At 40.7% G+C, this 24704-nt stretch overlaps 2 protein-coding genes across 12 annotated transcripts in view; both read left to right on the top strand.

The window, feature by feature from the left end:
• The first annotated feature begins 2197 nt into the window (after nucleotides 1-2197).
• Nucleotides 2198-20328, top strand: phf1 (PHD finger protein 1). 3 transcript variants are annotated; one of them, XM_027157606.2, is made up of 16 exons: nucleotides 2200-2651; nucleotides 3379-3474; nucleotides 5239-5317; nucleotides 6619-6700; nucleotides 7277-7363; nucleotides 7947-8041; nucleotides 8406-8554; nucleotides 9252-9347; nucleotides 9428-9496; nucleotides 9616-9739; nucleotides 11045-11112; nucleotides 11202-11333; nucleotides 12511-12595; nucleotides 17130-17236; nucleotides 17922-18005; nucleotides 18196-20328. In XM_027157606.2, exons 3-16 carry the CDS (start codon nucleotides 5240-5242, stop codon nucleotides 18455-18457), a joined length of 1518 nt encoding a protein of 505 aa, XP_027013407.1. In that variant the 5' UTR covers nucleotides 2200-2651; nucleotides 3379-3474; nucleotide 5239; the 3' UTR covers nucleotides 18458-20328. The 3 variants fall into 3 exon arrangements, with proteins under 3 accessions (XP_027013406.1, XP_027013407.1, XP_047664882.1); XM_027157605.2 differs by lacking the exon at nucleotides 3379-3474 and having other exon boundaries at nucleotides 2198-2651; XM_047808926.1 differs by lacking the exon at nucleotides 2200-2651 and having other exon boundaries at nucleotides 2712-3474.
• Nucleotides 20329-22400: 2072 nt separating this feature from the next.
• The window catches only part of syngap1b (synaptic Ras GTPase activating protein 1b), a 91671-nt gene continuing 89367 nt past the window's right edge, over nucleotides 22401-24704 (top strand). For 4 of the 9 annotated variants that reach the window (XM_047808706.1, XM_027157792.2, XM_047808705.1 and 1 more), the window contains exon 1: nucleotides 22402-23049. In XM_047808706.1, coding sequence (XP_047664662.1) covers nucleotides 23028-23049 — 22 coding nt within the window. In that variant the 5' untranslated portion in view covers nucleotides 22402-23027. Of the gene's footprint in view, nucleotides 23050-24704 lie in introns of all 9 variants that reach the window. The other 5 variants (XM_047808707.1, XM_047808709.1, XM_047808710.1 and 2 more) reach the window with 2 other exon arrangements.

The following is a 24704-nucleotide window of genomic DNA, read 5'->3' on the forward strand; positions in this document are numbered from 1 at the left end:
TCAGCTTTATATGAAAACCTGCATTCCCAGCCTGCTATTGTAATTCTGACATCACAGCTTGTCATAAGGTGTCAGTTAGTTACCTCCCATGTCACCAGACAACTCGCCCAACACTATGAACATATCTTACAGCGAGCCTCAATACACCGCTGATAGCTGCTTAAAATAAAGGGTTGAACAGTAAGACACAGTTTCCTATTTTCAAATAGCATAACGTATTAAATCCCTCTTGTGCTTCAGAAATTTAAAAAAGCAGTCCATAATTTTTGGAATTCAAAATAATTTTTTTTTCTGACCCAGAAATGTCCCCAAGCAAAATATTTCCTGGTTCATTTTAATAACGGCAAGTCACACAGAGAGAGAAAGAAAGAAAAAGGCTTGTTAATATTTTCATCATAACAGCAATTCCGTTCATATCCAACAGAGGGCTGTAAAAATGACAAACGGCTCCTTTAAAGGATATTTTGAACAGGACAGATGTCTTGTTTAAAGAGCAAATACACCAGAGGAAAATCGGAGACATTTATTATAATGAGTTTGTCCTCTTATTTTGGGCCTGGGGTTGAATATTGGCAAACACAGAGTCTTTGGCAGAACATAAAAAAGGCACCTATGTTCAGTAGGTGTAAAATCAGGGGTAATCTGGAGTGCATCTGTTATAGAAATAGCCTAATGGGCACATTCTCTTACACATAGTGGCACTTAGAGGGCACTGCATTTATGTTTTTTTTTTGTATGTTTTGCTCTGCAATGGCATCTTAAAGGCAACCTAAGGGACACTCTAAAGGCCACATCATATGTTCTAGCATCTAGGGGCAGCCTAAAGGGCATTTCAACATGTTTTTACCATGAAGGGGCATCCTACCTGCCATCAAGTGCAATCTTTTATCACATTTCTTGCAATCTTTATTGGAAGTCAACACTTTACTTTTTCTTCAATATAAGCCCACCATAGCAGGCACTTTATGTTATTTTATCAGATTCTCGAAGAAATCTTTGCACTGTTTTGCACCCATGAGAGCAATTCTGCCAACCTGTCGCCCCCCCCCCCCCATACATAGTGTTGACAGTATTTAAAATGAAATGGGTCATTTCTGTTCCAGAATCTCACTGTTTCTCAATCAAGCACCTTAACATGGCGACGGGATTCCCCAAGATAAAATGGTGCGCGAGAAAACGGCATTAAAACGAGGCAACATGGTATTGAAGGTAAATTTGCTTCTGTTGAGGACGTGTGGTGTTCATGCCCTCTGGTGTGCTGTGAGAGAACTGATGCTTCTGCTACCCAGAGGCCATTTTGAACATCACAGCATGCAGATCACTGAATTACACGCTTTCAGTTATGATAAACATAGAGCTTTTTATCACAGCTTTATCATACGGTTTTTATCCCAACTACCATATGCATTAAACATCTGGCGCACCTCTGAAAATGCTCACAATTTTAATATACAGAGGCGGGAATAATTACAATAAATAGAAAAATACGCATTTATAACAATAATAATGATGATAATAAAAATAACAACAAAACAACAACAACAATAATAATTAATTAATTAATTAATAATAATAATAATAATAATAATAATAATAATAATAATAATAATAATAATAATAATATGCAAAGCTGGTAAAATATTATTAATAAAATATCTTAATATTTCATTATAATTATAAGCTATAAATCCTATATTTATTATTCAATCCGTTTCCCAAACTCTCTTGTTCTTCCCCTTCTTCTTCTTCTTGTTCATCTTCTTCTTAATATTATTTTAATGTTGTTGTAATAATAAATATGCTAATGTGCATTACATGACATATACATATTCAAACATATTAAGCATAATAACAATCTAGAACATTATACTAATAATAACAAGTCCCGTGTGCTTCCCAATTAGGACAGTCCGAAACTTTGGCTAATTAGTAGAGAGAGAGGGGAGGGGGGGATCACACACACACACACACACACACACACACACACACACACACACACACACACACACACACACACATACACACACAGGCGTGCGCGCGGTTGAGGGACAGAAGCTCTCCTTTAAACCCGCGACACGCCTCCGGCATCAACGGGTCGCTGTACAGATGTGAAGGTGTTCACACACACACACACACACACACACACACACACACACACACACACACACACACACACACACACACACACACACTCGGGGCCGTCGCTCTCCCTCCCACTCCGTTATCGCTCTCCGTGTTTTATGTCTGCGTCACAACAAGTCGCGAGAGAGAGAGAGAGAGAGAGAGAGAGAGAGAGAGAGAGAGAGAGAGAGAAAGAGAGAGGTGGAGATGATGGCGTCTCTGGCGGGCTCCACTGTCTCTGACAGGCGCGTTTAATAACAACACGGAAACATGACGAGACGGCGCTCGCGCAGGACGGCCGGCGGCGACACAGACAGACGGACCAAGCGCGCGACCACTCACTGACTGACACTGACGCGTCCAGGGGTTTTTATTATTTTTGGCGCGCGCGCGCGCGCGCGTGTGTGTCCATCATAAATCCATATCGCCGACAGTAATTGTGAGGCGCGGCGAAAACATCACAGCGGGAAGGTCGGACGTTTCATGTCAAGCTCGCGCGGCGGGTTCGGTGACCCCGCGCGACTTTCCAGGTTAGCTCGCGAGCCCTTTTGCCAGCAGAGCACAGCTCGCGCGATTACCTTTTTTTTTTTTTTTTTTTTGCTTAATTAATTGATTCACGGGCTTATCGTGCGTGTGTCGCGCGCATGTGTCCAGAGTTGCATGCACGGATTAGAGACAAATCCTTACATGCATTCTAAATGATTTAGTTCATAATTGACTTGATTTTTCTGTAATCTGCATGTAGATGATAATGATGCGTTATGACGGAGTCTGTGAGCGGAGTGCACTACAATAGGCTGTTGCATAAGGATGAATGCATTTGATCATGTGTGCCACTGCATAGCTGATTGCCTCAGTGCAGCTGCCTCAGTGCTGAATGATGCTGATCGTTCAAACACCGTCCTGTCGCCATGCACTCTGAGCGAGATTAGCACTTTAGCTTCCTGAAGACTTTCAGGGCACAAGTGCACAACTTTGCTACAGTTTGCTGGTTTTTCTTGCTTTCAACAAAACTTCTGCAGAATGGCCTCAGGTGCGCTCCAACTGAAAAACTGCACACTTGTGGTTCTTGTGGTTCTTGTTTCCTGAAGTTTGTGAGTTCTTCGAGGTCCCGTTTTTTTCAACAGGGGGTTCAGATCTGTGCTCTGAGTGCGAAACAGCGTTCTCTAAGAACAAACCTCAGAAAGGAGAGTTCTGAAGACTAAATAAAATCTCGTCTTCACGTGTCTTTCATCAATAATTGATCTTTTCTCACAGCACTGCTGAATTCTGGATGGTGATTGATCAGAAGAGAAGGCGTTGATTAATTTCCTAGAACAGCAGCTCTGGCAGTAATACATCTGCAAATCACAGGTTCCTATGAATATTTATGCACTCTTTTGCAATACATTATCGTTTCTATAGTAACAGCTCATTCACAGGGACTCATCCGGCAGATGCTCCACTAATAATAAACGGATTAAAAATAATTGTTGATGTGGTGCAGTTTTCTATAAAGAGATAAAGGGGTTTCTCTCCCTACGAGTCTCTGGTCATGGAGATGAAGACTAACACGGCAGCACGAGTTTGGAGCTCCTATCACGTTCCACAGCTGAGTGGGATTTTTAATCTCAGAAAACAGAAACTGAATGAGATGCAAATTCTGAATTTAAACAAACAGAAAAGGTGCATTTGCATCTATTTCTGGTCTGTGTCTGTGACATGTAAGGTATCAAACAGCATCTACTCACAGAGACAAATCCAAATGTTGTATCTAGACATCCAGGATGAGTCAAATTTAGCGACTGGTCCTTCTTAAACCGAGCGTTCTCACATCTAACATATGGAAACCTATAGAATATATGAGATAGATAGATTATGTTAAATTGTACCTAGGTGTGTGTGTGTGTGTGTGTGTGTCGGAGTGAGTGGGTGAGTATGTGTGTGGGAGTGACTGGTTGATTGTGTGTGTGTGTGTGTGTGTGTGTGTGTGTGTGTGTGTGTGTGTGTGAGTGGGTGGGAGTGAATGGTTGATAGTGTGTGTGTGAGAAAGTGTGTTTGTGAGTGTATGTGTGTGCTGGAGTGTGTGTGTGTGTGTGTGTGTGTGTGTTTGTTAGTTGGTGTGTGTGAGTGTTTGAGTGAGTGAGTATGTGTGTGTGTGTGTTTGTATGAGTGAGTGGGTAAATATGTGTGTGTGGGAGTGGGTGTGTGTGTGTGTGTGGGTGTAGGAGTGAGTGGATATGTGTGTGTGAGTGTGTGTATCTGTGAGTGGGTGTAGGAGTGAGTGGATGTGTTTGTGTGTGTGTGAGTGGGTAAGTATGTGCATGTGGGAGTGAGTGGATATGTGTGTGTGAGTGTGTGTATCTGTGAGTGTGTGTAGGAGTGAGTGGATTTGTGTGTGAGTGTGTGTGTGTATGCATGTGTGTGTGTGTGTGTGTGTGTGTGTGTGTGTGTTTGTGAGAGTGTGTGTGAGAGTGTGTGAGGGTGTGTGAGTGAGTGTGTATGTGTGTGTGAGTGTGTGTGTGTGAGTGTGTATGTGTGTGAGTGTGAGTGTGTGTGAGTGTGAGTGTGTGTGTGTGTGTGTGTGTGTGTGTGTGTGTGTGAGTGTGTATGTGTGTGAGTGTGAGTGTGTGTGAGTGTGAGTGTGAGTGTGTGTGTGTGTGTGTGGGTGGTGTGTGGTTGTGTGTGTGTGTGTGAGTGTGTATGTGTGTGAGTGTGTGTGTGTGTGTGAGTGTGTGTGTGTGTGTGTGTGTGAGTGTGTGTGTGTGTGAGTGTGTGTGTGTGTGTGAGTGTGTGTGTGTGTGTGTGTGTGAGTGTGAGTGTGTGTGTGTGTGTGAGTGTGTATGTGTGTGAGTGTGAGTGTGTGTGAGTGTGTGTGTGTGTGTGTGTGTGTGTGTGTGTGTGTTGCCCTGTGAAGGATTCGTCCATGGTGAATTCTTCTTCACACATCTGTCAAGCACTTTGTGACATTTTAAATATACAAAATATGTTAATATTCAGTAAATTCCAAAACATTTATTACATTAAATCTGTCACAAAACAATGTGTGTGTGTGTGTGTGTGTGTGTGTGTGTGTGTGTGTGTGTGTGTGTGTGTGTGTTTCCTTCTTGACCTGCCCGTATACATCTCTGCACTCAGGATGGGTGTGGTCACTGAAGGAGAAGACGTTTTAGCACGATGGAGCGACGGACTTTTATACCTCGGCAATGTCAAAAGGGTGAGTTTCCTGTTGTGTTCCTTCTGTTTCCTGTCACAACAAACACTACACACTAAACACTACACACTACACAACAAACACTACACACTAAACACTACACACTACACACTAAACACTACATACTAAACACTACACACTAAACACTACACACTACACAAAAAACACTACACACTACACACCACACACTAAACACTACATACTAAACACTACACACTAAACAGTAAACACTACACGCTAAACACTACACACTAAACACTACACACTAAACACTACACACTAAACACTACACACTAAACACTACACACAACACTACACGCCAAACACTACACACTAAACACTACACACTAAACACTACACGCTAAACACTAAACACTACACACTACACACTAAACACTACACACTAAACACTACACACTAAACACTACACTCAACACTACACGCTAAACACTAAACACTACACGCTACACACTAAACACTACACACAACACTACACGCTAAACACTAAACACTAAACACTACACGCTACACACTAAACACTACACACAACACTACACGCTAAACACTAAACACTACACACTAAACACTACACGCTAAACACTACACACTAAACACTACACGCTAAACACTACACACTAAACTCTACACACTAAACACTACACGCTAAACACTACACACTAAACTCTACACACTACACACTACACACTAAACACTACACACTAAACACTACACGCTAAACACTACACACTAAACTCTACACACTACACACTAAACACTACACACTAAACACTACACACTACACACTACACACTAAACACTACACACTAAACACTACACACTAAACACTACACTCTAAACACTACACACTAAACTCTACACACTACACACTAAACACTACACACTAAACACTACACACTAAACACTACACGCTAAACACTACACACTAAACTCTACACACTACACACTACACACTAAACACTACACACTAAACTCTACACACTAAACACTACACGCTAAACACTACACACTACACACTACACACTAAACACTACACACTACACACTACACACTACACACTAAACACTACACACTAAACACTACACACTAAACACTATACGCTACACACTACACGCTAAACTCTACACACTACACACTACACACTACACACTACACACTAAACACTATACGCTACACACTACACGCTAAACTCTACACACTAAACACTAAACACTACACACTACACACTAAACACTCCACACTAAACACACATTACAGCACATATTAAACCCTGCTCTGTTTCTCAGGTAGACGTCGTTAAACACTGCTGCTTGGTCAGGTTCGAGGACAATTCCGAGTTCTGGGTCCTCAGGAAAGACATTCACTCGTGTAAGTGATGAAGCTTCACTAAAATCATCACCATGTTCCTACAGCAGGTAACAGCAGCTCCACCTTACAGGGAACAGTTACTGTAGGAAACATCACACAGCTCTGTGGTACAGTCTGTTTACTACACTTTCTATTCCTCTCTCTCTCTCTCTCTTCTCTCGCTCTCTTCTGTCTCTCTCTTCTCTCTCTCTCTCTCTCTCTCTGTTCTCTCACTCTCTGTCTCTCTATCTTCTCTCACTCTCTCTTCTCTCGCTCTCTCTCTTCTCTCACTCTCTTCTCTCACGCTCTCTTCTCTCTCTTCTCTCTCTCTCTTCTCTCACGCTCTCTCACTCTCCCTCTATCTCCCTCTCACACACACACTCATCGTCTCCCTCTCACTCTCTCACACACACACTCACTGTCTCTCTCTCTCACACACACTCACTGTGTGTGTGTGTCTCTCTCTCACTGTCTCTCTCTCTCCCTCTATCTCCCTCTCACTCTCTCTCTCACACACACACTCACTGTCTCTCTCTCTCTCTCTCTCTCTCTCTCTCTCTCTCTCTCTCTCTCTCTCTCTCTCTCTCTCTCTCTCAGTCTCAGCCAGTGGAGAGGAAGTGTGTTGTGTCTGTGATGGTCCTCCTCTTAAAGAACCGCTCATTAACTGTCTGAAATGCCGCCACAGTAAGTAAATAATATTTAAAAACAGATAATAATAATAATAATAATAAAAACAACTCAGATGAAATCCCACTCATTTTGTGTCATTTTACAGAAACTCTTTAAGGTTTCTAGATGAACCGTGTTAATGACATGTTCCACATTAATTCCTGTCCCTACTTACAAGCTTCTTACTGAAGAAATCTGTTCAAACTTTGCTATAATTGCTGGATTATGACGTGACGTGATGTTTAGACTCCGAATTGCATTAAAATGTTGTATTTTTCTTCATTTGGTTAATTTTCTATAATATTCCAATCACAAGACTTTCTCTCGAGCTTCATGTTAAAATAATTAAAGAAGACGTTTTGCATATCCATGCATATTTAAACAGATAAAGCCTCATTTGCATAAATACATGCAAATGTAACAGATTTAAAGAAAAGATCGACTACAAAAACCCTAGACTACATAAAGTTGATCCTCAGGCAGAGTTCGGTTGACGTCGGTTTGATGATCGGTTTGTCGTTTCTCCTGTGGGTGTGAAAACTTTTACACTCAGCGCTGAATGATTTACAGTGGAAGGTATTTCCTGCTTTTTTTTCAGGTTATCACGCTCAGTGCCACACGCCGGCCGTGGACCCCGAGGTGGACGTGGACTCGTGGGTCTGTCGCCAGTGCGTCTTCGCCGTCGCCACCAAGGTGCTCGATTCTGTAGCTCCCAGAACACTGGAGAGAAAATTCATGTCACGTTTCAGATTTAATGCAAATCTCTTCTTTTTGTGGATGTCTATGAATTACTTATGCGTCTCTGCGTGTTCTTAGGCAGCGTTTGATAGCTGCGTGCTCTTTAATCTGTCCATCACTGCCTGTATTTCTCTCTCTCTCACACACACACACACACACACACACACACACACACACACACACACACACACATTTCACACTCATCATTCGTGGTCATGTGATCCTCCGTTCCTAAAACATTACAACTCTGTGTTTGAACCAGAAAACAGAATGTGTTAATGATTTGTTCTCTGATCTGATCGTCCGTGTCCCGTCACAGAGAGGCGGAGCCTTAAAACGCGGCCGCTTTGCTCGACTCATGCAGCTGATGAAGCTGAGGCTGCCGTATCAGCTTTCCACTCTGGACTGGGACGCTCAGCACCTGACCAATCAGCAGCAGTGTTACTGCTACTGCGCCGGACCGGGAGAGTAAGTCGTGTATGAGACGTATCGTTTACTTTAAATGAATGGCGACACGATGGAAAGGATGAGTTTTTGCATCGTAAAACAGAAGAGCCGATCAGGATCGATATGCAAATTACAGTAAAGGATGACGATGAAAATACGAATAAAGTCTTGCAAATAAAAGAGGCTAATTGCTAGCTTTCTTTGCTACTTGTTTTCACGATATCGTAGCATGATGTTAGCCAACTTGTTTTAATTACATGATAATCAGTTGTTAGCATACATGAAATATAAAACATACTACCCTGCTGTTAGCATTGTATATATATAATATATATATATATATATATATATATATTAATTGGGTGCTAGCATAGCATACACAACATAAAACATACTTTTAGCATACACAATAACAAAATATAATAGCCGAATATTTTTGCTAGATTTTTAAAACCAACGTATTAGCTTTATTGTGAGCTAGCGTGCTAGTGACCTCGGCTACTTAGTCTGGTGTTAGCTAACGTGTTCACAAATCCGGATGACTACTAAAGGCAAGAAGAACGTTAACTATTTAGCGGGTGACGTAGCAGATTAGCGTTGCAGATGAGAGCTCCTTGTTCTCAGGCCCATCCTGAAGTATTCAGCTCTATAATTTTATTCATGCCTGCTAATGTTGAATGGATTCAGTCATTTCAATCCTTGCTTGTTGTGTCCTGAGGTGGAACCTGAAGATGCTGCAGTGTGGAACCTGTGGCCAGTGGTTTCACGAAGCCTGCACTCAGTGCCTGACCAAACCTCTGCTATATGGAGACAGGTTAGCATCGTGTTAGCGTCATCGCTAAACACTTCACTTTACTTCTTACAAGCTGCTCTTCTTTTTTTTTCCTCTTCAAGGTTTTATCACTTCCAGTGTTCGGTGTGTACGAATGGACCCGAGACCATTCAGAGGCTCCCCATGACCTGGTAAGATCTTCTGCCTCTTTCCTGACTTCAGTGAACATATTATCATCCAGGGTTTTTTTTTGTTTTGGTGTTTATTTCCGTAAGTGTTACCGTTTTGTGATTTCGTTCCATCTATCCAGGGTAGATTTGGCCCATTTGGTGCTGTATCATCTGTCCCTGTGCTGCAAGAGGAAATACTTTGATTTCGATCATGAAATCATGGCCTTCACCAACGAGAACTGGGATTCTCTGCTGTTAGGCACGGTAATGTGAAAACATCTAGAGATTAGCATGTCTGATTAGCACACATGGATATATACACTATAGATTCTGGACTAATTACCATCTACTGTACCTCATGCTCTTACTCAGGACATTATTGCATATGTAATTTACACTTGTTGAGCTCGTTCCCAGCACCTCCCCCCAACTTCTGATTGGCTCAAAATTTCCAGGCCACAATAACGTTTCCCGAACGTTCTTGTGCTCCTCTTCTTTGTTGGCTTTAAAGGTGAGGTGCCAATGTCAACATATAAAATCACCAAAACAAACACGCCCCTAACCCAAACGGGTCCCACCCCTGTATCGATAGCTCCGCCCACACATACATACGTAACCCGGGCGACTAACAGAAAGAAACGTGTCTTTATCATAGCTGAAGGGAAGAACAATACGATTGTAGATAAACAAACAAGCAAAAATGCCACACAAGCATAATGATGTAAAGGACAAAGGCATATATTAGTTCTGTGTAACAAAGCAAAACCAACGTTACTCACCTATCGAGAAGGAAAAAAGCGCCTCGGCGTCTTAAGTAAAGTCGGCCACATATTCACAGGTGGGAGTTTCCCGAGTCGATAACTCCTGAGCTAAACGCTGTTACTACACAAAACGCGGTTGTAGCTGCCTCTCTACATTACTACGATAGAAAAGAGGTGTTATTTGTGTAGTAACAGCGTTTAGCTCAGGAGTTATTGACTCGGGAAACTCCAACCTGTGAATATGTGGCCAACTTCCTGCTCCTTCAGTTCTCTCCAGCGCTGGAAAGCTGATCCTATATTAACACGTCCTACTTCTTGTCCTTATCGTAAGTCTTTCTTCTCTTTCTTTCTTTCTTTTTATCCTCCATGTCGATATTAAAACCGCTTTCTGCTGATGTCACACACGCGCACTGAACACTCTCTCCGCCCATATCGACAAGCCCCGCCCCTTTCTGCTCATCGGCTACACGTTTGTTTTGTTTTTGTTTGGATTTTTGTTTATTATTCGGCCTGAATCGGTTTTCTGAAGCATTTCTCAAAAAATCGGAGACCCCGCCTTTAAGTTCGTCCTCCTGTTGGTGCTTCACCCTGTTTATTTTTTAAACTGACCACCGTAGAAGGTGTCAGAGCTTCTTTCCTGGTAATACACTGTAGTGACTTCTGATGAACAGAAGCTCTTGACTTGTGTCTCCGTGACTTTGTCTCACACTCCAGTATCCTGATGGAGTGAAGTTTTCACATACATCATGACTTTTTCTTCTCTGTGTCTGTGTTGGCTTCTACACGTGACACGTTCTCTGTGTCTCAGTTGTCAGATACGCCTAAACAAGATCGCTGCCACAATCTGCTCAATGCGTTAAATTCCCACAAGGACAGGTGAGACGCTCTTAACCGTAAATAACACTTTACACTCTAAACCTGTAGCACGTCTGCAGTAAATATCTGAACTCTCGTTAACTCTGAAGGTTCGTCTCGGGGAAAGAGATCAAGAAGAAAAAGTGTCTTTTTGGCCTTCAAGTGCGAGCTCCACCACCGCTGTCGTCCGATTCCTCGCCCCTCATCACCGAGCAGCCCATCAGCATCACACACCGCAAAAGGTCAGAACAAAGGTCATGAATGCTTTCTGTCTCTCTCACACACACACACACACACACACACACACACACACACACACACACACACACACACACACACACACACACACTCTCACACATAGACACACACACACACACACACACTCACACACACACACACTCTCACACACAGTCACACACACACACATACACACACACAAACACACAGACACACTCACACACACTTTCACACACACATAAACACACATACACACACTCACACACACACTCACACACATACACACACTCACACACACACATACACACACACAAACACACAGACACACACAGACACACACACACACATTCTTACACACACATAAACACACGCACACACTCACACACACTTTCACACGCACATAAACACACATACATACGGTCACACACACAGACACACATAGATACGTCCACAGACACACACACACTCTCACACACACATTTACACTCACATAAACACACACTCACACACAAACACACTCTCACACACAGACACACACACATTCTCACACACTCAAACACATTCACACACACTCTCACACACACATACACACACATAAACACACAAACACACATACACACACTCACACACACGGACACACACTCACACACACAGACACACATAAACACACATAGATACACCCACAAACACACACACTCTCACACACACATTTACACACACAAACACACATACACATACATAAACACACATACACACGGACACACACATACATAAACACACACACACACACAGAGACACACAAACACACAAATAAACACACATAAACCCACACACATGGACACACACACATAGACACACACTCACACACACCCACTCTCACACACAAACACACACATACTCAAACAGACACACACACATATACACACGGACACACATACTGTCTCTCACACACATACACACACACCCTCACATATAGACACACACACGCACTCACACACACACACACACACACACACACACGCTCACACACGCTCACACACGCTCACAAACACGCGCATTCACACATATGCGCACACACACATACACACTCACACAAACACACACAAACATACACACTACACACACACACACACACACACACACAAATTAGTAATTTTTCCATCTTTGTGGTTTGGTCCCCAGCCCGCTGTCCCTGCCGTGCCAGAGACGAGTCGTGGGCTCCGAGTCTCGCAAATCTAAGCGGCGCATCGCTGAGACACTTCAGCAGGTCAGCACTTCTGTCTGTAACGTCGGTGTTGATGAACGTTCTCTAACAGCAGCACTCACACTACTGCAGCTGCACATCACAGCTATTAACACACTTGTCCTGATACAATATCGTTTCTATAGTAACGCCTCGTTCACAGGAACAGATGTGTTTCTGTAACACGTGTGAAAGGAGTCTCCAATTTCAGCACCGCGTGACTTCTTCAGGACAGAGAGAGAAAAACAGCACCATCTTTACTACATGTTAATACTGAACTCTGTCGTATGAGTGGAATAAGATTCCCTGAGATCTGCAATCTGAGATCTGGGATCTGTTGATTATAGTTCCAGGTCCAAGTCTCACCAACACACACACACACAGTTTAAGGATGTAGAGAAGAAGGATCATGGGTCGTGTGTGTACTGTCGTGTTCAAACGACGAGCTGCAGTAGCGTATCTGTTCATCAGCAGCACTCCAAAGTCCGTGTGTCACACAACAACCCTCGAGTTTGATGGTTTCTTATCTAGCAGCGTTTTGCCGGAGATGCTGCGTCACGCTGCTAGCGCCGGACGAGGAAACGTTATCATTTGGATTCTCATTGCACGCTGAACACCTGACGCCGATCTCAATCATGCTAACAGTCTGCTTCGTTCGGCTAAAAGATGTCTTTGGCTAATCTAATCTGCAAGATTAACTCCTTTTTTATTCACATCACGGTGTTTGAAATTATACACCTGATTGTACACATATTGTAACTCATAAGTGTGATCCTGTCATGGACCGAAGGGCGCAGAACTAATCACCCTCACCCATGGTCCCCCCCCCCAAAAAAAAAAAATATTTAAAAAATATCGCACTCTCTATTGTGAAAAATATATGTATGTATACCTAAATAATTGTGTAAGTAGAAAAAACAAACAAACAAAAAAAAACACGCAAAACTACATTTAGAAACAGTTGCGTCCCCCCTCCGCTTCCTCACAATGGTTTGACCCACTGCCTGCTTTCCCAGGTCATCTCACTTACTCTGAGTCTGCGGCTTATTATTTAATTATTATAATTATATTATATATAATTATCTTATTATTTTATTCACTTTAAATAAAGCGATTCTCTTTAAAGTAGTTGATGCGGCCTAATTCATAAATATTTGCGGCAAATATGCTGAATACCATGAATCTGCTATATCAGCGATTAAAATCTTACTTACTTATTTAGTTAACGTTAGCTTGTTTACAAGCTTGTTAACGTTAGCTTGTTTACAATAGCTTGTTAACGTTAGCTTGTTTACAAGCTTGTTAACGTTAGCTTGTTTACAATAGCTTGTTAACGTTAGCTTGTTTACAATAGCTTGTTAACGTTAGCTTGTTTACAAGCTTGTTAACGTTAGCTTGTTTACAATAGCTTGTTAACCTTAGCTTGTTTACAAGCTTGTTAACTTTAGCTTGTTTACAATAGCTTGTTAACGTTAGCTTGTTAACCTTAGCTTGTTTACAAGCTTGTTAACTTTAGCTTGTTTACAAGCTTGTTAACCTTAGCTTGTTTACAAGCTTGTTAACTTTAGCTTGTTTACAATAGCTTGTTAACCTTAGCTTGTTTACAAGCTTGTTAACTTTAGCTTGTTTACAATAGCTTGTTAACGTTAGCTTGTTTACAATAGCTTGTTAACCTTAGCTTGTTTACAAGCTTGTTAACATTAGCTTGTTTACAATAGCTTGTTAACGTTAGCTTGTTTACAATAGCTTGTTAACCTTAGCTTGTTTACAAGCTTGTTAACATTAGCTTGTTTACAATAGCTTGTTAACCTTAGCTTGTTTACAATAGCTCGTTAACGTTAGCTTGTTTACAAGCTTGTTAACGTTAGCTTGCTTACAATAGCTTGTTTACAAGCTTGTTAACATTAGCTTGTTTACAATAGCTTGTTAACGTTAGCTTGTTTACAATAGCTTGTTAACCTTAGCTTGTTTACAAGCTTGTTAACATTAGCTTGTTTACAATAGCTTGTTAACGTTAGCTTGTTTACAAGCTTGTTAACGTTAGCTTGTTTACAAGCTTGTTAACGTTAGCTTGTTTACAATAGCTTGTTAACGTTAGCTTGTTTACAAGCTTGTTAACCTTAGCTTGTTTACAAGCTTGTTAACTTTAGCTTGTTTACAATAGCTTGTTTACAATAGTTTGTTTACAAGCTTGTTAACATTAGCTTGTTTACAATAGCTTGTTAACGTTAGCTTGTTTACAATAGCTTGTTAACATTAGCTTGTTTACAATAGCTTGTTAACGTTAGCTTGTTTACAATAGCTTGTTAACCTTAGCTTGTTTACAAGCTTGTTAATTTTAGCTTGTTATCGTTAGCTTGTTAACATTAGCTTGTTTACAATAGCTTGTTAACGTTAGCTTGTTTACAATAGCTTGTTAACGTTAGCTTGTTTACAATAGCTTGTTAACGTTAGCTTGTTTACAAGCTTGTTAACGTTAGCTTGTTAACGTTAGCTTGTTAACGTTAGCTTGTTTACAATAGCTTGTTAACGTTAGCTTGTTTGCGAGCTTGTTAACGTTAGCTTGTTTACAATAGCTTGTTAACGTTAGCTTGTTTACAAGCTTGTTAACGTTAGCTTGTTTACAATAGCTTGTTAACCTTAGCTTGTTAACGTTAGCTTGTTTACAATAGCCTGTTAACGTTAGCTTGTTTACAATAGCTTGTTAACCTTAGCTTGTTAACGTTAGCTTGTTTACAATAGCTTGTTAACGTTAGCTTGTTTACAATAGCTTGTTAACCTTAGCTTGTTTACAAGCTTGTTAACGTTAGCTTGTTTACAAGCTTGTTAACGTTAGCTTGTTTACAAGCTTGTTAACGTTAGCTTGTTTACAATAGCTTGTTAACGTTAGCTTGTTTACAAGCTTGTTAACCTTAGCTTGTTTACAAGCTTGTTAACTTTAGCTTGTTTACAATAGCTTGTTTACAATAGTTTGTTTACAAGCTTGTTAACATTAGCTTGTTTACAATAGCTTGTTAACGTTAGCTTGTTTACAATAGCTTGTTAACATTAGCTTGTTTACAATAGCTTGTTAACGTTAGCTTGTTTACAATAGCTTGTTAACCTTAGCTTGTTTACAAGCTTGTTAATTTTAGCTTGTTATCGTTAGCTTGTTAACATTAGCTTGTTTACAATAGCTTGTTAACGTTAGCTTGTTTACAATAGCTTGTTAACGTTAGCTTGTTTACAATAGCTTGTTAACGTTAGCTTGTTTACAAGCTTGTTAACGTTAGCTTGTTAACGTTAGCTTGTTAACGTTAGCTTGTTTACAATAGCTTGTTAACGTTAGCTTGTTTGCGAGCTTGTTAACGTTAGCTTGTTTACAATAGCTTGTTAACGTTAGCTTGTTTACAAGCTTGTTAACGTTAGCTTGTTTACAATAGCTTGTTAACCTTAGCTTGTTAACGTTAGCTTGTTTACAATAGCCTGTTAACGTTAGCTTGTTTACAATAGCTTGTTAACCTTAGCTTGTTAACGTTAGCTTGTTTACAATAGCTTGTTAACGTTAGCTTGTTTACAATAGCTTGTTAACCTTAGCTTGTTTACAAGCTTGTTAACGTTAGCTTGTTTACAATAGCTTGTTAACGTTAGCTTGTTAACGTTAGCTTGTTGCATAGTGCACTTTAACCTTTAACCCTTTTTAATTCCTAGTTTTTATTGTTGTGATTATTTTTATGATGTTTTACTTTCTTTGAAGAGAAACTTTGAAAATAACCATACTGACGCGTCTCCATGCTACAATAATAATCTTTATAAGTACAATTAGATTATTATTTGTGTCCGCCCTTCAAAAATTGCTCATGAGAAATGTTTTTGTCCCCCCCCCCTACTGTTAAATGAACTTTACGCCCTCACCTGTGTCCTGTTACACTGTGTTAGCGCCGCTATTAACTTTAGCATCTCTCCAAGTCAGGAGACTTTTATTACCGCCATTGTTTGTTTGTTATCACACTCGTCTCGTATCTCTCTTACTGTTCTATCCACAGCACATGCTAATGGACCTCGTTGTCCATGTAAATATATTAAAACAATCTAAAAAAAACTGCTAAACTAGCTATAAAGTAGCATAAATAACTTTTCAGCCTGTATTTATTTATTCTTTTTTTTTTTTTACATTTATCAATAAAGTATTAGCAAACATTTTTAAAAGTAAAAATTAGCTACAGTGTGGCTACATTTTTTATAGTTATAAAAATCTTAATTTAAGGCTAATGTACCTATCAAGTAGCATACAGGGTGTTAGCATTGCTATCGACTAGCTGGCCGTGTATAGTGTTAGCGTACTTGGTACATTGTTCATGATTTAATTACAGCTAGATTTTAAAGATATTTCAAGACACTTTCTTACATTAAACTTGAAAGAAAATTAAACGTACTAATGGAGCTGGTTTAATAACCTGGCCTTAACTTAAAACACTAGCCTACAAGCAGCTGTTATTAGCCGTGTTGTTAGCATATATTTTCGTCTATGATGTATTTATTTAATTAATTTATTCTCACTGCTTTCTGTCCTCTGTAGCCGTGTCCACCTGCTAACCAGATCAACCTGGTGCCGTGTTGTCACGGGTGTGTGAACGGTGCGAGCGTCTACAACTCCCGGAAATCCGAGGAGGAATTAGCGCTGGGGTTGGTATCGATATTGGTATTCATGTTGGTATCGATGTTGGTATTCATGTTGGTATCAATGTTGGTATCGATGTTGGTATCGATGTTGGTATCGATGTTGGTATCGATGTTATAATTTTAGATCGTTCTGATTATCTTGAGAACTTTGCGCGATATTTTTTTGTTTGGTTACCGATTTTATTTCACTTGATGTGAAAAACAACCAAATGTGAGCTTCGGTAATCGATCCTGCATAGAAATGATTAACATCAAAGATTTTTTTTTATTTTTATTAATTGTATTTATATTGGGTGGGGGGGTGGCTTAGTGGTTAGCACGTTCGCCTCACACCTCCAGGGTTGGGGGTTCGATTCCCCCCTCCGCCTTGTGTGTGTGGAGTTTGCATGTTCTCCCCGTGCCTCGGGGGTTTCCTCCGGGTACTCCGGTTTCCTCCCCCGGTCCAAAGACATGCATGGTAGGTTGATTGGCATCTCTGGGAAATTGTCCGTAGTGAATGAGAGTGTGTGAGTGAATGAGAGTGTGTGTGTGCCCTGTGATGGGTTGGCACTCCGTCCAGGGTGTATCCTGCCTCGATGCCCGATGACGCCTGAGATAGGCACAGGCTCCCCGTGACCCGAGAAGTTCGGATAAGCGGTAGAAGATGAATGAATGAATGTATTTATATGTGTTTCATTTATTTTAACAGAACGCCTCCTAAGAGAATGTTCCCTCTGTATCACACGACATATAACGGATCTCAGGGTCTTCCTCGGACTCTGCATCACTACAGGTCTGTGCTTTGCTGATTCTAATTGTGGCTCCGCCCCCTGACCTGTGGTCGGGTGGATTTTCTGTATATATATCTGCATAACTTAAGCATCGTATCTAAGGTCACGTCAAGCTCTCAGTTGTTTTTTATGTCCCAAGTATTTTTATGTACTTCTTTATGTATCGAGTGATTTATTTATTAACTCCCACAGTGCCGAGGATCCGTGTCGACTTCCTGCTCCGTGTCTCCCGTTCTCCATGTCGTCCAGTCACCCACCAGGGCAGAGGTTCGAGCAATGCCCGTCTCTGTTCCTGCACGATGTCGCCCCCTACCCCAACGGAGTGAACTTGGAAGGGCACACGGCGGCGCGAGGCTGGGGTGGAGGAGAGGCGGTCAGGATTCTGGCCAGACGTGTGACGCCAGACGGAAAGGTCCAGTACCTGGTGGAGTGGGGAAACGTCAGCGTTTACTAAAAAGAAAAGAAAGGAAACTGTTGACGTTACAGCAGAAAAATGACACGAATCCACACGGAGGCTCAGCTGCCACTCGACTCTGTGGGATTAAACTGTTAGAAATCATCCCTCTGTCCTTTCCACGGCGTCTCCTGTACTTCAAATACTGTTAGAAAACACCTTTAGAATGCCTTGAACTTTACGATCCGATATCCGATTTGTATCCTATATAATATAATAGATATATTCATCTAAATTCCATGTCTGAAGTACGGGATCGAGAGCGTTCTCAACATCGGTATCTGTAACGAGATGAAGGAAAGAAGGAAGGCGTCCTGGAGTCACTTCTCATCAGAAGCGTTGTCATGATTTACCTCTTATTATGCAAGTTTCATTTAATATGATGGAAGATGAGGAGGAGAGTTCATTTAGAGCATCTAGAAATCATCTGAAATGTCCTGTAGCACTTCTCTTTTAATCGCTTTTGTATTCAAATCTATTATTTTGGTGTTAAATAGTTAGTAGTTTATATGAGTGGATTATATTAATGACACACTCTTCTGTTTTAGGTCCTTTGTGAGAAAACAGCAGATTGACAGGAAATGATCAGAAATCTGAAACCGCCGAGGTTTAAAAGCTCAGATCGATTATAAACATTTAAAGCATTTATTACATGGATTTTTAAATATTATCCTCATTTATATGAACTTGAAGGATTTAAGTATCGAATCGTTTATTTGTCATTTTCTGTACGGTTACTGTATTGTTATTATACGTATAGTTCATTTTTTTATTTCATTCATTCATTCATTCATCTTCTACCGCTTATCCGAACTTCTCGGGTCACGGGGAGCCTGTGCCTATCTCAGGCGTCATCGGGCATCGAGGCAGGATACACCCTGGACGGAGTGCCAACCCATCACAGGGCACACACACACTCTCATTCACTCACACACTCACACACTACGGACAATTTTCCAGAGATGCCAATCAACCTACCATGCATGTCTTTGGACCGGGGGAGGAAACCGGAGTACCCGGAGGAAACCCCCGAGGCACGGGGAGAACATGCAAACTCCACACACACAAGGCGGAGGTGGGAATCGAACCCCCAACACTGGAGGTGTGAGGCGAACGTGCTAACCGCTAAGCCACCGTGTCGCCCATTTTTTATTTTAGATTTATATTTTTATTTGAAGTTCATCATTTGTCTTAAAGTATGTCATCATTTAAGTAGGTGAATATATTTTTAAGCTTAATTTGGATGATAACAAACTTGGTAATTTTAGCATTTTTGTTTTATACATAAATTTTTTGTTGTTGTTGTTGTCTCAGTTGATTTGTGTATCCTGCTGTAGCTCCTGGAGAAGAAATGCTACATGTCAGAATATTTCTCCAAAAAATGTTCCACACGTTAACTGAACTGGATCAGGGACGTTAAACGTACAGAGACGACCGACGTTAACGTGTTAATGTGCACAGATCGGTTCTAGCGACAGAATAGTTCTCTCTGAAAAGGAGAAAGAACAGATTGTCATATTTTTGTCAGGTTTTTTTTTTGTGCTCGTTTTATTTACTTTTATTTTTTACAGTAATAGATTCTGGACTTCACCTGTGAAGTGTTTAAAACTCATAGACAGAAAAATCAATTCAGGGTTAACTCAAGGGACAAAAACGAGTGGACTGCACCTTTCTGTTTCTTCATTTAGTTATTTCTACCATTTTTCTTCCTGATGTGTTCAGTACTGTGTACAGATTGATGTAATAATGTAATAAAAAGTTACTCATCGCATCGTAGGAGGAACTGAAATGAGTAGCTGATCCTCATCCACCTCCTCCATTCGAGATCTTTGTGAAACAAAAACAGACGTGAAGAATAAAAACGATTAAAAATACACCTGAATTGCTGCTTTATTTCATGTCCTGTAGTAGTTTAATGACGTATCGTAAACCTTAACATCTAATATAAGTCTATATAGGGCTATATAACGTTAAACAGGAAATGATGCCCATATATGGAACAGGGACAGGAAATTGAGATGGTGCTGTTATTGAATTAATCAACAGCAGGTGTAAGAGGAAATGAATAAGAACAGGAAACGATGCCCATATATGGAAAGCGGAGGTGAAAACGAGAGGATGGACAGACAGTTTAAGGTTAGTTTTCAGAAGCTGCACTTTGAGACATGGTTAACATTTAAACACCCCTAAAACGGACCGTACCATTTCTTAAAGGTTTGGATGGTGCAAGTAGATAATCAGATATTTTTATCTTATGATAATGTGAGATTTTTTTTTATCGCCAAGAGAGAGACAAATCCATTCATACCTTTTAGTGAATACCTTCTAGTTGTTTTTCCTTTCCTTTCTCACGATATCCAAAAAACTCTGTGTGTTTTATTCTGTCTGGTTGTTAAATAACTATTAAATAAAAAAACAAAACCGATTTATTTAGCCTGTAATGTATGTAAAAGACCACCAGATGGCGGTCATGTCCATCCACCGGAAACCAGTCCACTAATGAAAGCCCAAAACACAGGAATATTATTATACTGGTATTCGAGTCTCCTTTTGGTGCGTTTATAAAATATATTAAGTCAGTTTTAAGTCGTTTTGCAGACGTGTCAGTGACATGTGGGGGTTTAAATGAACCTAATATCGCTATAAACTGTAAAACTGTCCACTTGCCTGCACTGAAAGCCATCTTGGCTGCCGTTGCCATGGCACTGAGCCTCAGCTTCCGGGGTGTGTGGTGGGGCACCAGGAGTTGGCTCGGCTGATTGAGGTATGATGTATACGTGTGTGTGTGTGTGTGTGTGTGTGTGTGTGTGTGTGTGTGTGTGTGTGTGTGTGTGTGTGTGTGTGTGTGTATGTATGTGTGTGTGTGTATATACGTGTGTGTGTATATACGTGTGTGTGTGTGTGTGTGTGTGTGTGTGTGTGTGTGTGTGTGTGTGTGACAAACAGAGGAATTTAGCACAGTCTGTATACATGTTCTGAAGATCAGTTTGATTAGTGACAACATTTTGGATATTTTAAAAATTATATAAAACCAAGATTGCAGCAGTTTGTGTAGGAGTATAATGTATAATCACTGACTTTTGTCCATCTGTTGTTGTCACAATGTATTGGCACCCCTCCTTCCTATACATCAATTACATCATTACAGTAGTCACAATGACAATGATGTGGTATGTGTGTGTGTGTGTGTATGCTCGCATCTGGTGAGAAATTAAGGTCAACAAAGGTAATATCATGATAAACAAACAAACAAATGTTCTCACTGATTAGTGGATTAATACAGATTAAAGCCCTATTTGGATGGGATTCGTTTGTCAGCGTGACTCCTGTAATAAACGTCCAATAAACACGTCCTTTAATCCGTTTGTTTCTTTTTCTAAAGGCGAAAATAAAAGGATGCTGGCGATGGAGTGAGAAATTACATTTAGTTTTCAATGTAAAAACAATCATTGACAAATCGCTGCGTTATAAGGGGAATAAAACGCGTCAGTAAAGTGCTGTTATAGGAAAAGAATGACGTCCTGCTTGTGTTTTATTCCTCACTTTAACTTCATGGCGCTTTTTCGGCTCCTTAGCGTTAGGAGATTTATTTAGTGTCTTTTGGTCACAGCATCCTGCTCGCGGGCCTTGAGATTGACACTCGTGCCATAGTGCCGTTCATGTGCGCGTGTGTGAAAGTGTGTGTGCGTGCGTGTGCGTGTGTGTGTGTATATATATATATATATATATATATATATATATATATATATATATATATATATATATGAGAACGTGTGTGTGCGTGTGTGCGTGCGTGTCTGTATATGTGAGAGAGTCTATGAGAAAGTGTGCGTGCTTGTGCGTGTGCTTGCGTGTGTGCGTGCATGTTTGCGTGTGTGCGTGTGTGTGGGTGTGTGAGTGCGCACGCGGGGGAGCGCGCTGAGAGCATGAAGCTCGCGCTATACGAACTCGTTTATACCGCGGTGCGAGAAGGGAAGAGGGAGAGAAGAGAGGGGACATGTAGTGCATGTAGATATAACCACACTGCAAAAAAGAGATAGAAAGATAGATAGACTACAAGCTCGCGCTCATTCCTCCGCCCCCTTTCTTTCTCTCTCTCTCTCTCTCTCTCTCTCTCTCTCTCTCTCTCTCTCTCTCTCTCTCTCTCTCTCTCTCTCTCTCTCTCGGTCCCCGCTTCACCACTATCGGCGCGTGCCACTATTTATTTCTAATGCTCATTTAATTTGGTTTTTTTTTTGCATTTTTTTTTTAAAAACAATTTTAAACGCCGGCTTTTTTCCCTCCCCTCTCCTCCTCCTTCTCTTCCTCCTCCTCTTCCTCCTCATGTCTTTTTCTTCCTCCATGTTCTGGAATATCATTTGAAACATTCGCCTGTTTCACCCTCATATTTTCAGCACCACCGGAATTATCCATCACTCTGCGTCGGCGCGCGAGACACCATGAGCGGCTTGATGTTATCATTATTATTTTTCATCTTTTAAAATCATCTCTTCCTCTGACTGCTGAGGGAGGATTTTTTTAGCATGCAGAGGATTTGAGGAGCGCGAGCGAGGTTCAACACTGATGGAACATGTCCTATGTTCCCTTTCAAGGTAAGTCCAATGTTTCAGCACCGCATCCAAGCTTCACCCCCCTTCTCTCTCTCTCTCTCTCTCTCTCTCTCTCTCTCTCTCTCTCTCTCTCCGTCTGCCTCGCGCTAGTGCTGCTGAAGACTGATACACAGATACCGTGACGTTCTGTATCAGTGCATGCATCCAAGTCCAAGTCCAAGCTAATCCATGCTAGTGTGTTAGCACTGTGTTCATCTGATTCCGAAGTGCGCATAGCGGTGTGTCAGTGCTGCACATCTGGATTAGACGGTTACCTGTGTGGAAACACCTGTTATGCTAATTTACCTCTGGATTGGTTAAGAAACCTCCATCTTCGTCATCTTCATCTTCGTCGGATGTCCAAGCAGACAGAAGACAACCATCTGTTTCTTTTTACTTTCTCTCTTCTCTTGTTTTCTCTTCTCTTCTTTTCCTCTCTTGTCTCGTCATTTTGCATTCTCTGCTTTTCCTCTTTTCTTTTCTTTTCTTTTCTTTCCCTTTCTCACACACATTTTCTCTTCTGTTCTCTCACATATTTTTTCCTATTCATTTGTACTACTCGCTTGCTTTCTCACCCACTTATCTTTTCTGTTATTCTTTTCTTTTCTCTCGTCCTTTTTTCTGATCCCTGGATGTATAGTACTGTACACTCAACTGGCTTGAGATTGTGTGCGTGTGTGTGTGAGAGTGTGTGTGTGTGTGTGTGTGTGTGTGTGTGTGTGTGTGTGTGTGCGTGCACTCATATCCATTTGCTGCAGCACTTTTCCCATCAGCACTCCATCACTTCCTCACACACAGGGATCTAATGAACAGGTAAATAAACTGAAAAGGGAGAAAGGAAGAATATAAAAATAGATAAATAGCTAAATGACATTTCTGTTATTTGAAGAAAACAAGAGTTTTTTTGTTAAAGCTTTTGAAGGCAGAGTTTTGTGTGCGTTCGCTTCAATCCTGCACTATTTTGGTCCGTTGTATAACAGCACTTCTATTTCCAGGTTCGGTGATTCATTCTGAGAAAACTATTAACCGTTACAGTGAATAAACGAGTGCGGGACTGCAAAACTGTGCATGTGTGCTGCAGTCTAATGCATTCTAGAGGAAAAGTCAACAAATCTGCAGTGTGTCACAAAGCAGTTGTACAATGCAGGACAGGAAATTACAGACGTCTTTATTCTGAATCCACCTTTTCCTTGTTGATTTATTTATTTTAATATATTACCTTCTTATCATATTTTGATTTAATATTTAACATTAACATTTCTATTTTGCTTATATTTTCTTACCCAGATGTTCCTTTAGTAAAATTCACAGAACTCATAAACATCTAAAGACTGATCTGATTTACAGTTTATGATACAATCAACACTTCATTTGGGCAGAATTCTGTACAAAGTTTAGTGAAACGAATGTGATATAAAGTCGTAATAACAACTTCTACTTGAGTTTCAGAGCTTTTGTAAATCTAGCTGAATATCAGAATATTGATTAAGAAATGTTCTCTTGTGTAAGTGAGTAAATATTTACACAGTAGTTTCTTAAATCCACCATTTTGAGGTGCTGATATGCTGTGCTGAATAGACCAGCGTCATCAATGGACTGTTCCCAGGTCAGCAGTTCAGTTTGTACTAATAACAGATTGCATGTAAATTAGAACAAAG

The sequence above is a fragment of the Tachysurus fulvidraco genome, chromosome 25 (assembly GCF_022655615.1).
Source record: "Tachysurus fulvidraco isolate hzauxx_2018 chromosome 25, HZAU_PFXX_2.0, whole genome shotgun sequence".
NCBI lineage: Eukaryota > Metazoa > Chordata > Actinopteri > Siluriformes > Bagridae > Tachysurus > Tachysurus fulvidraco.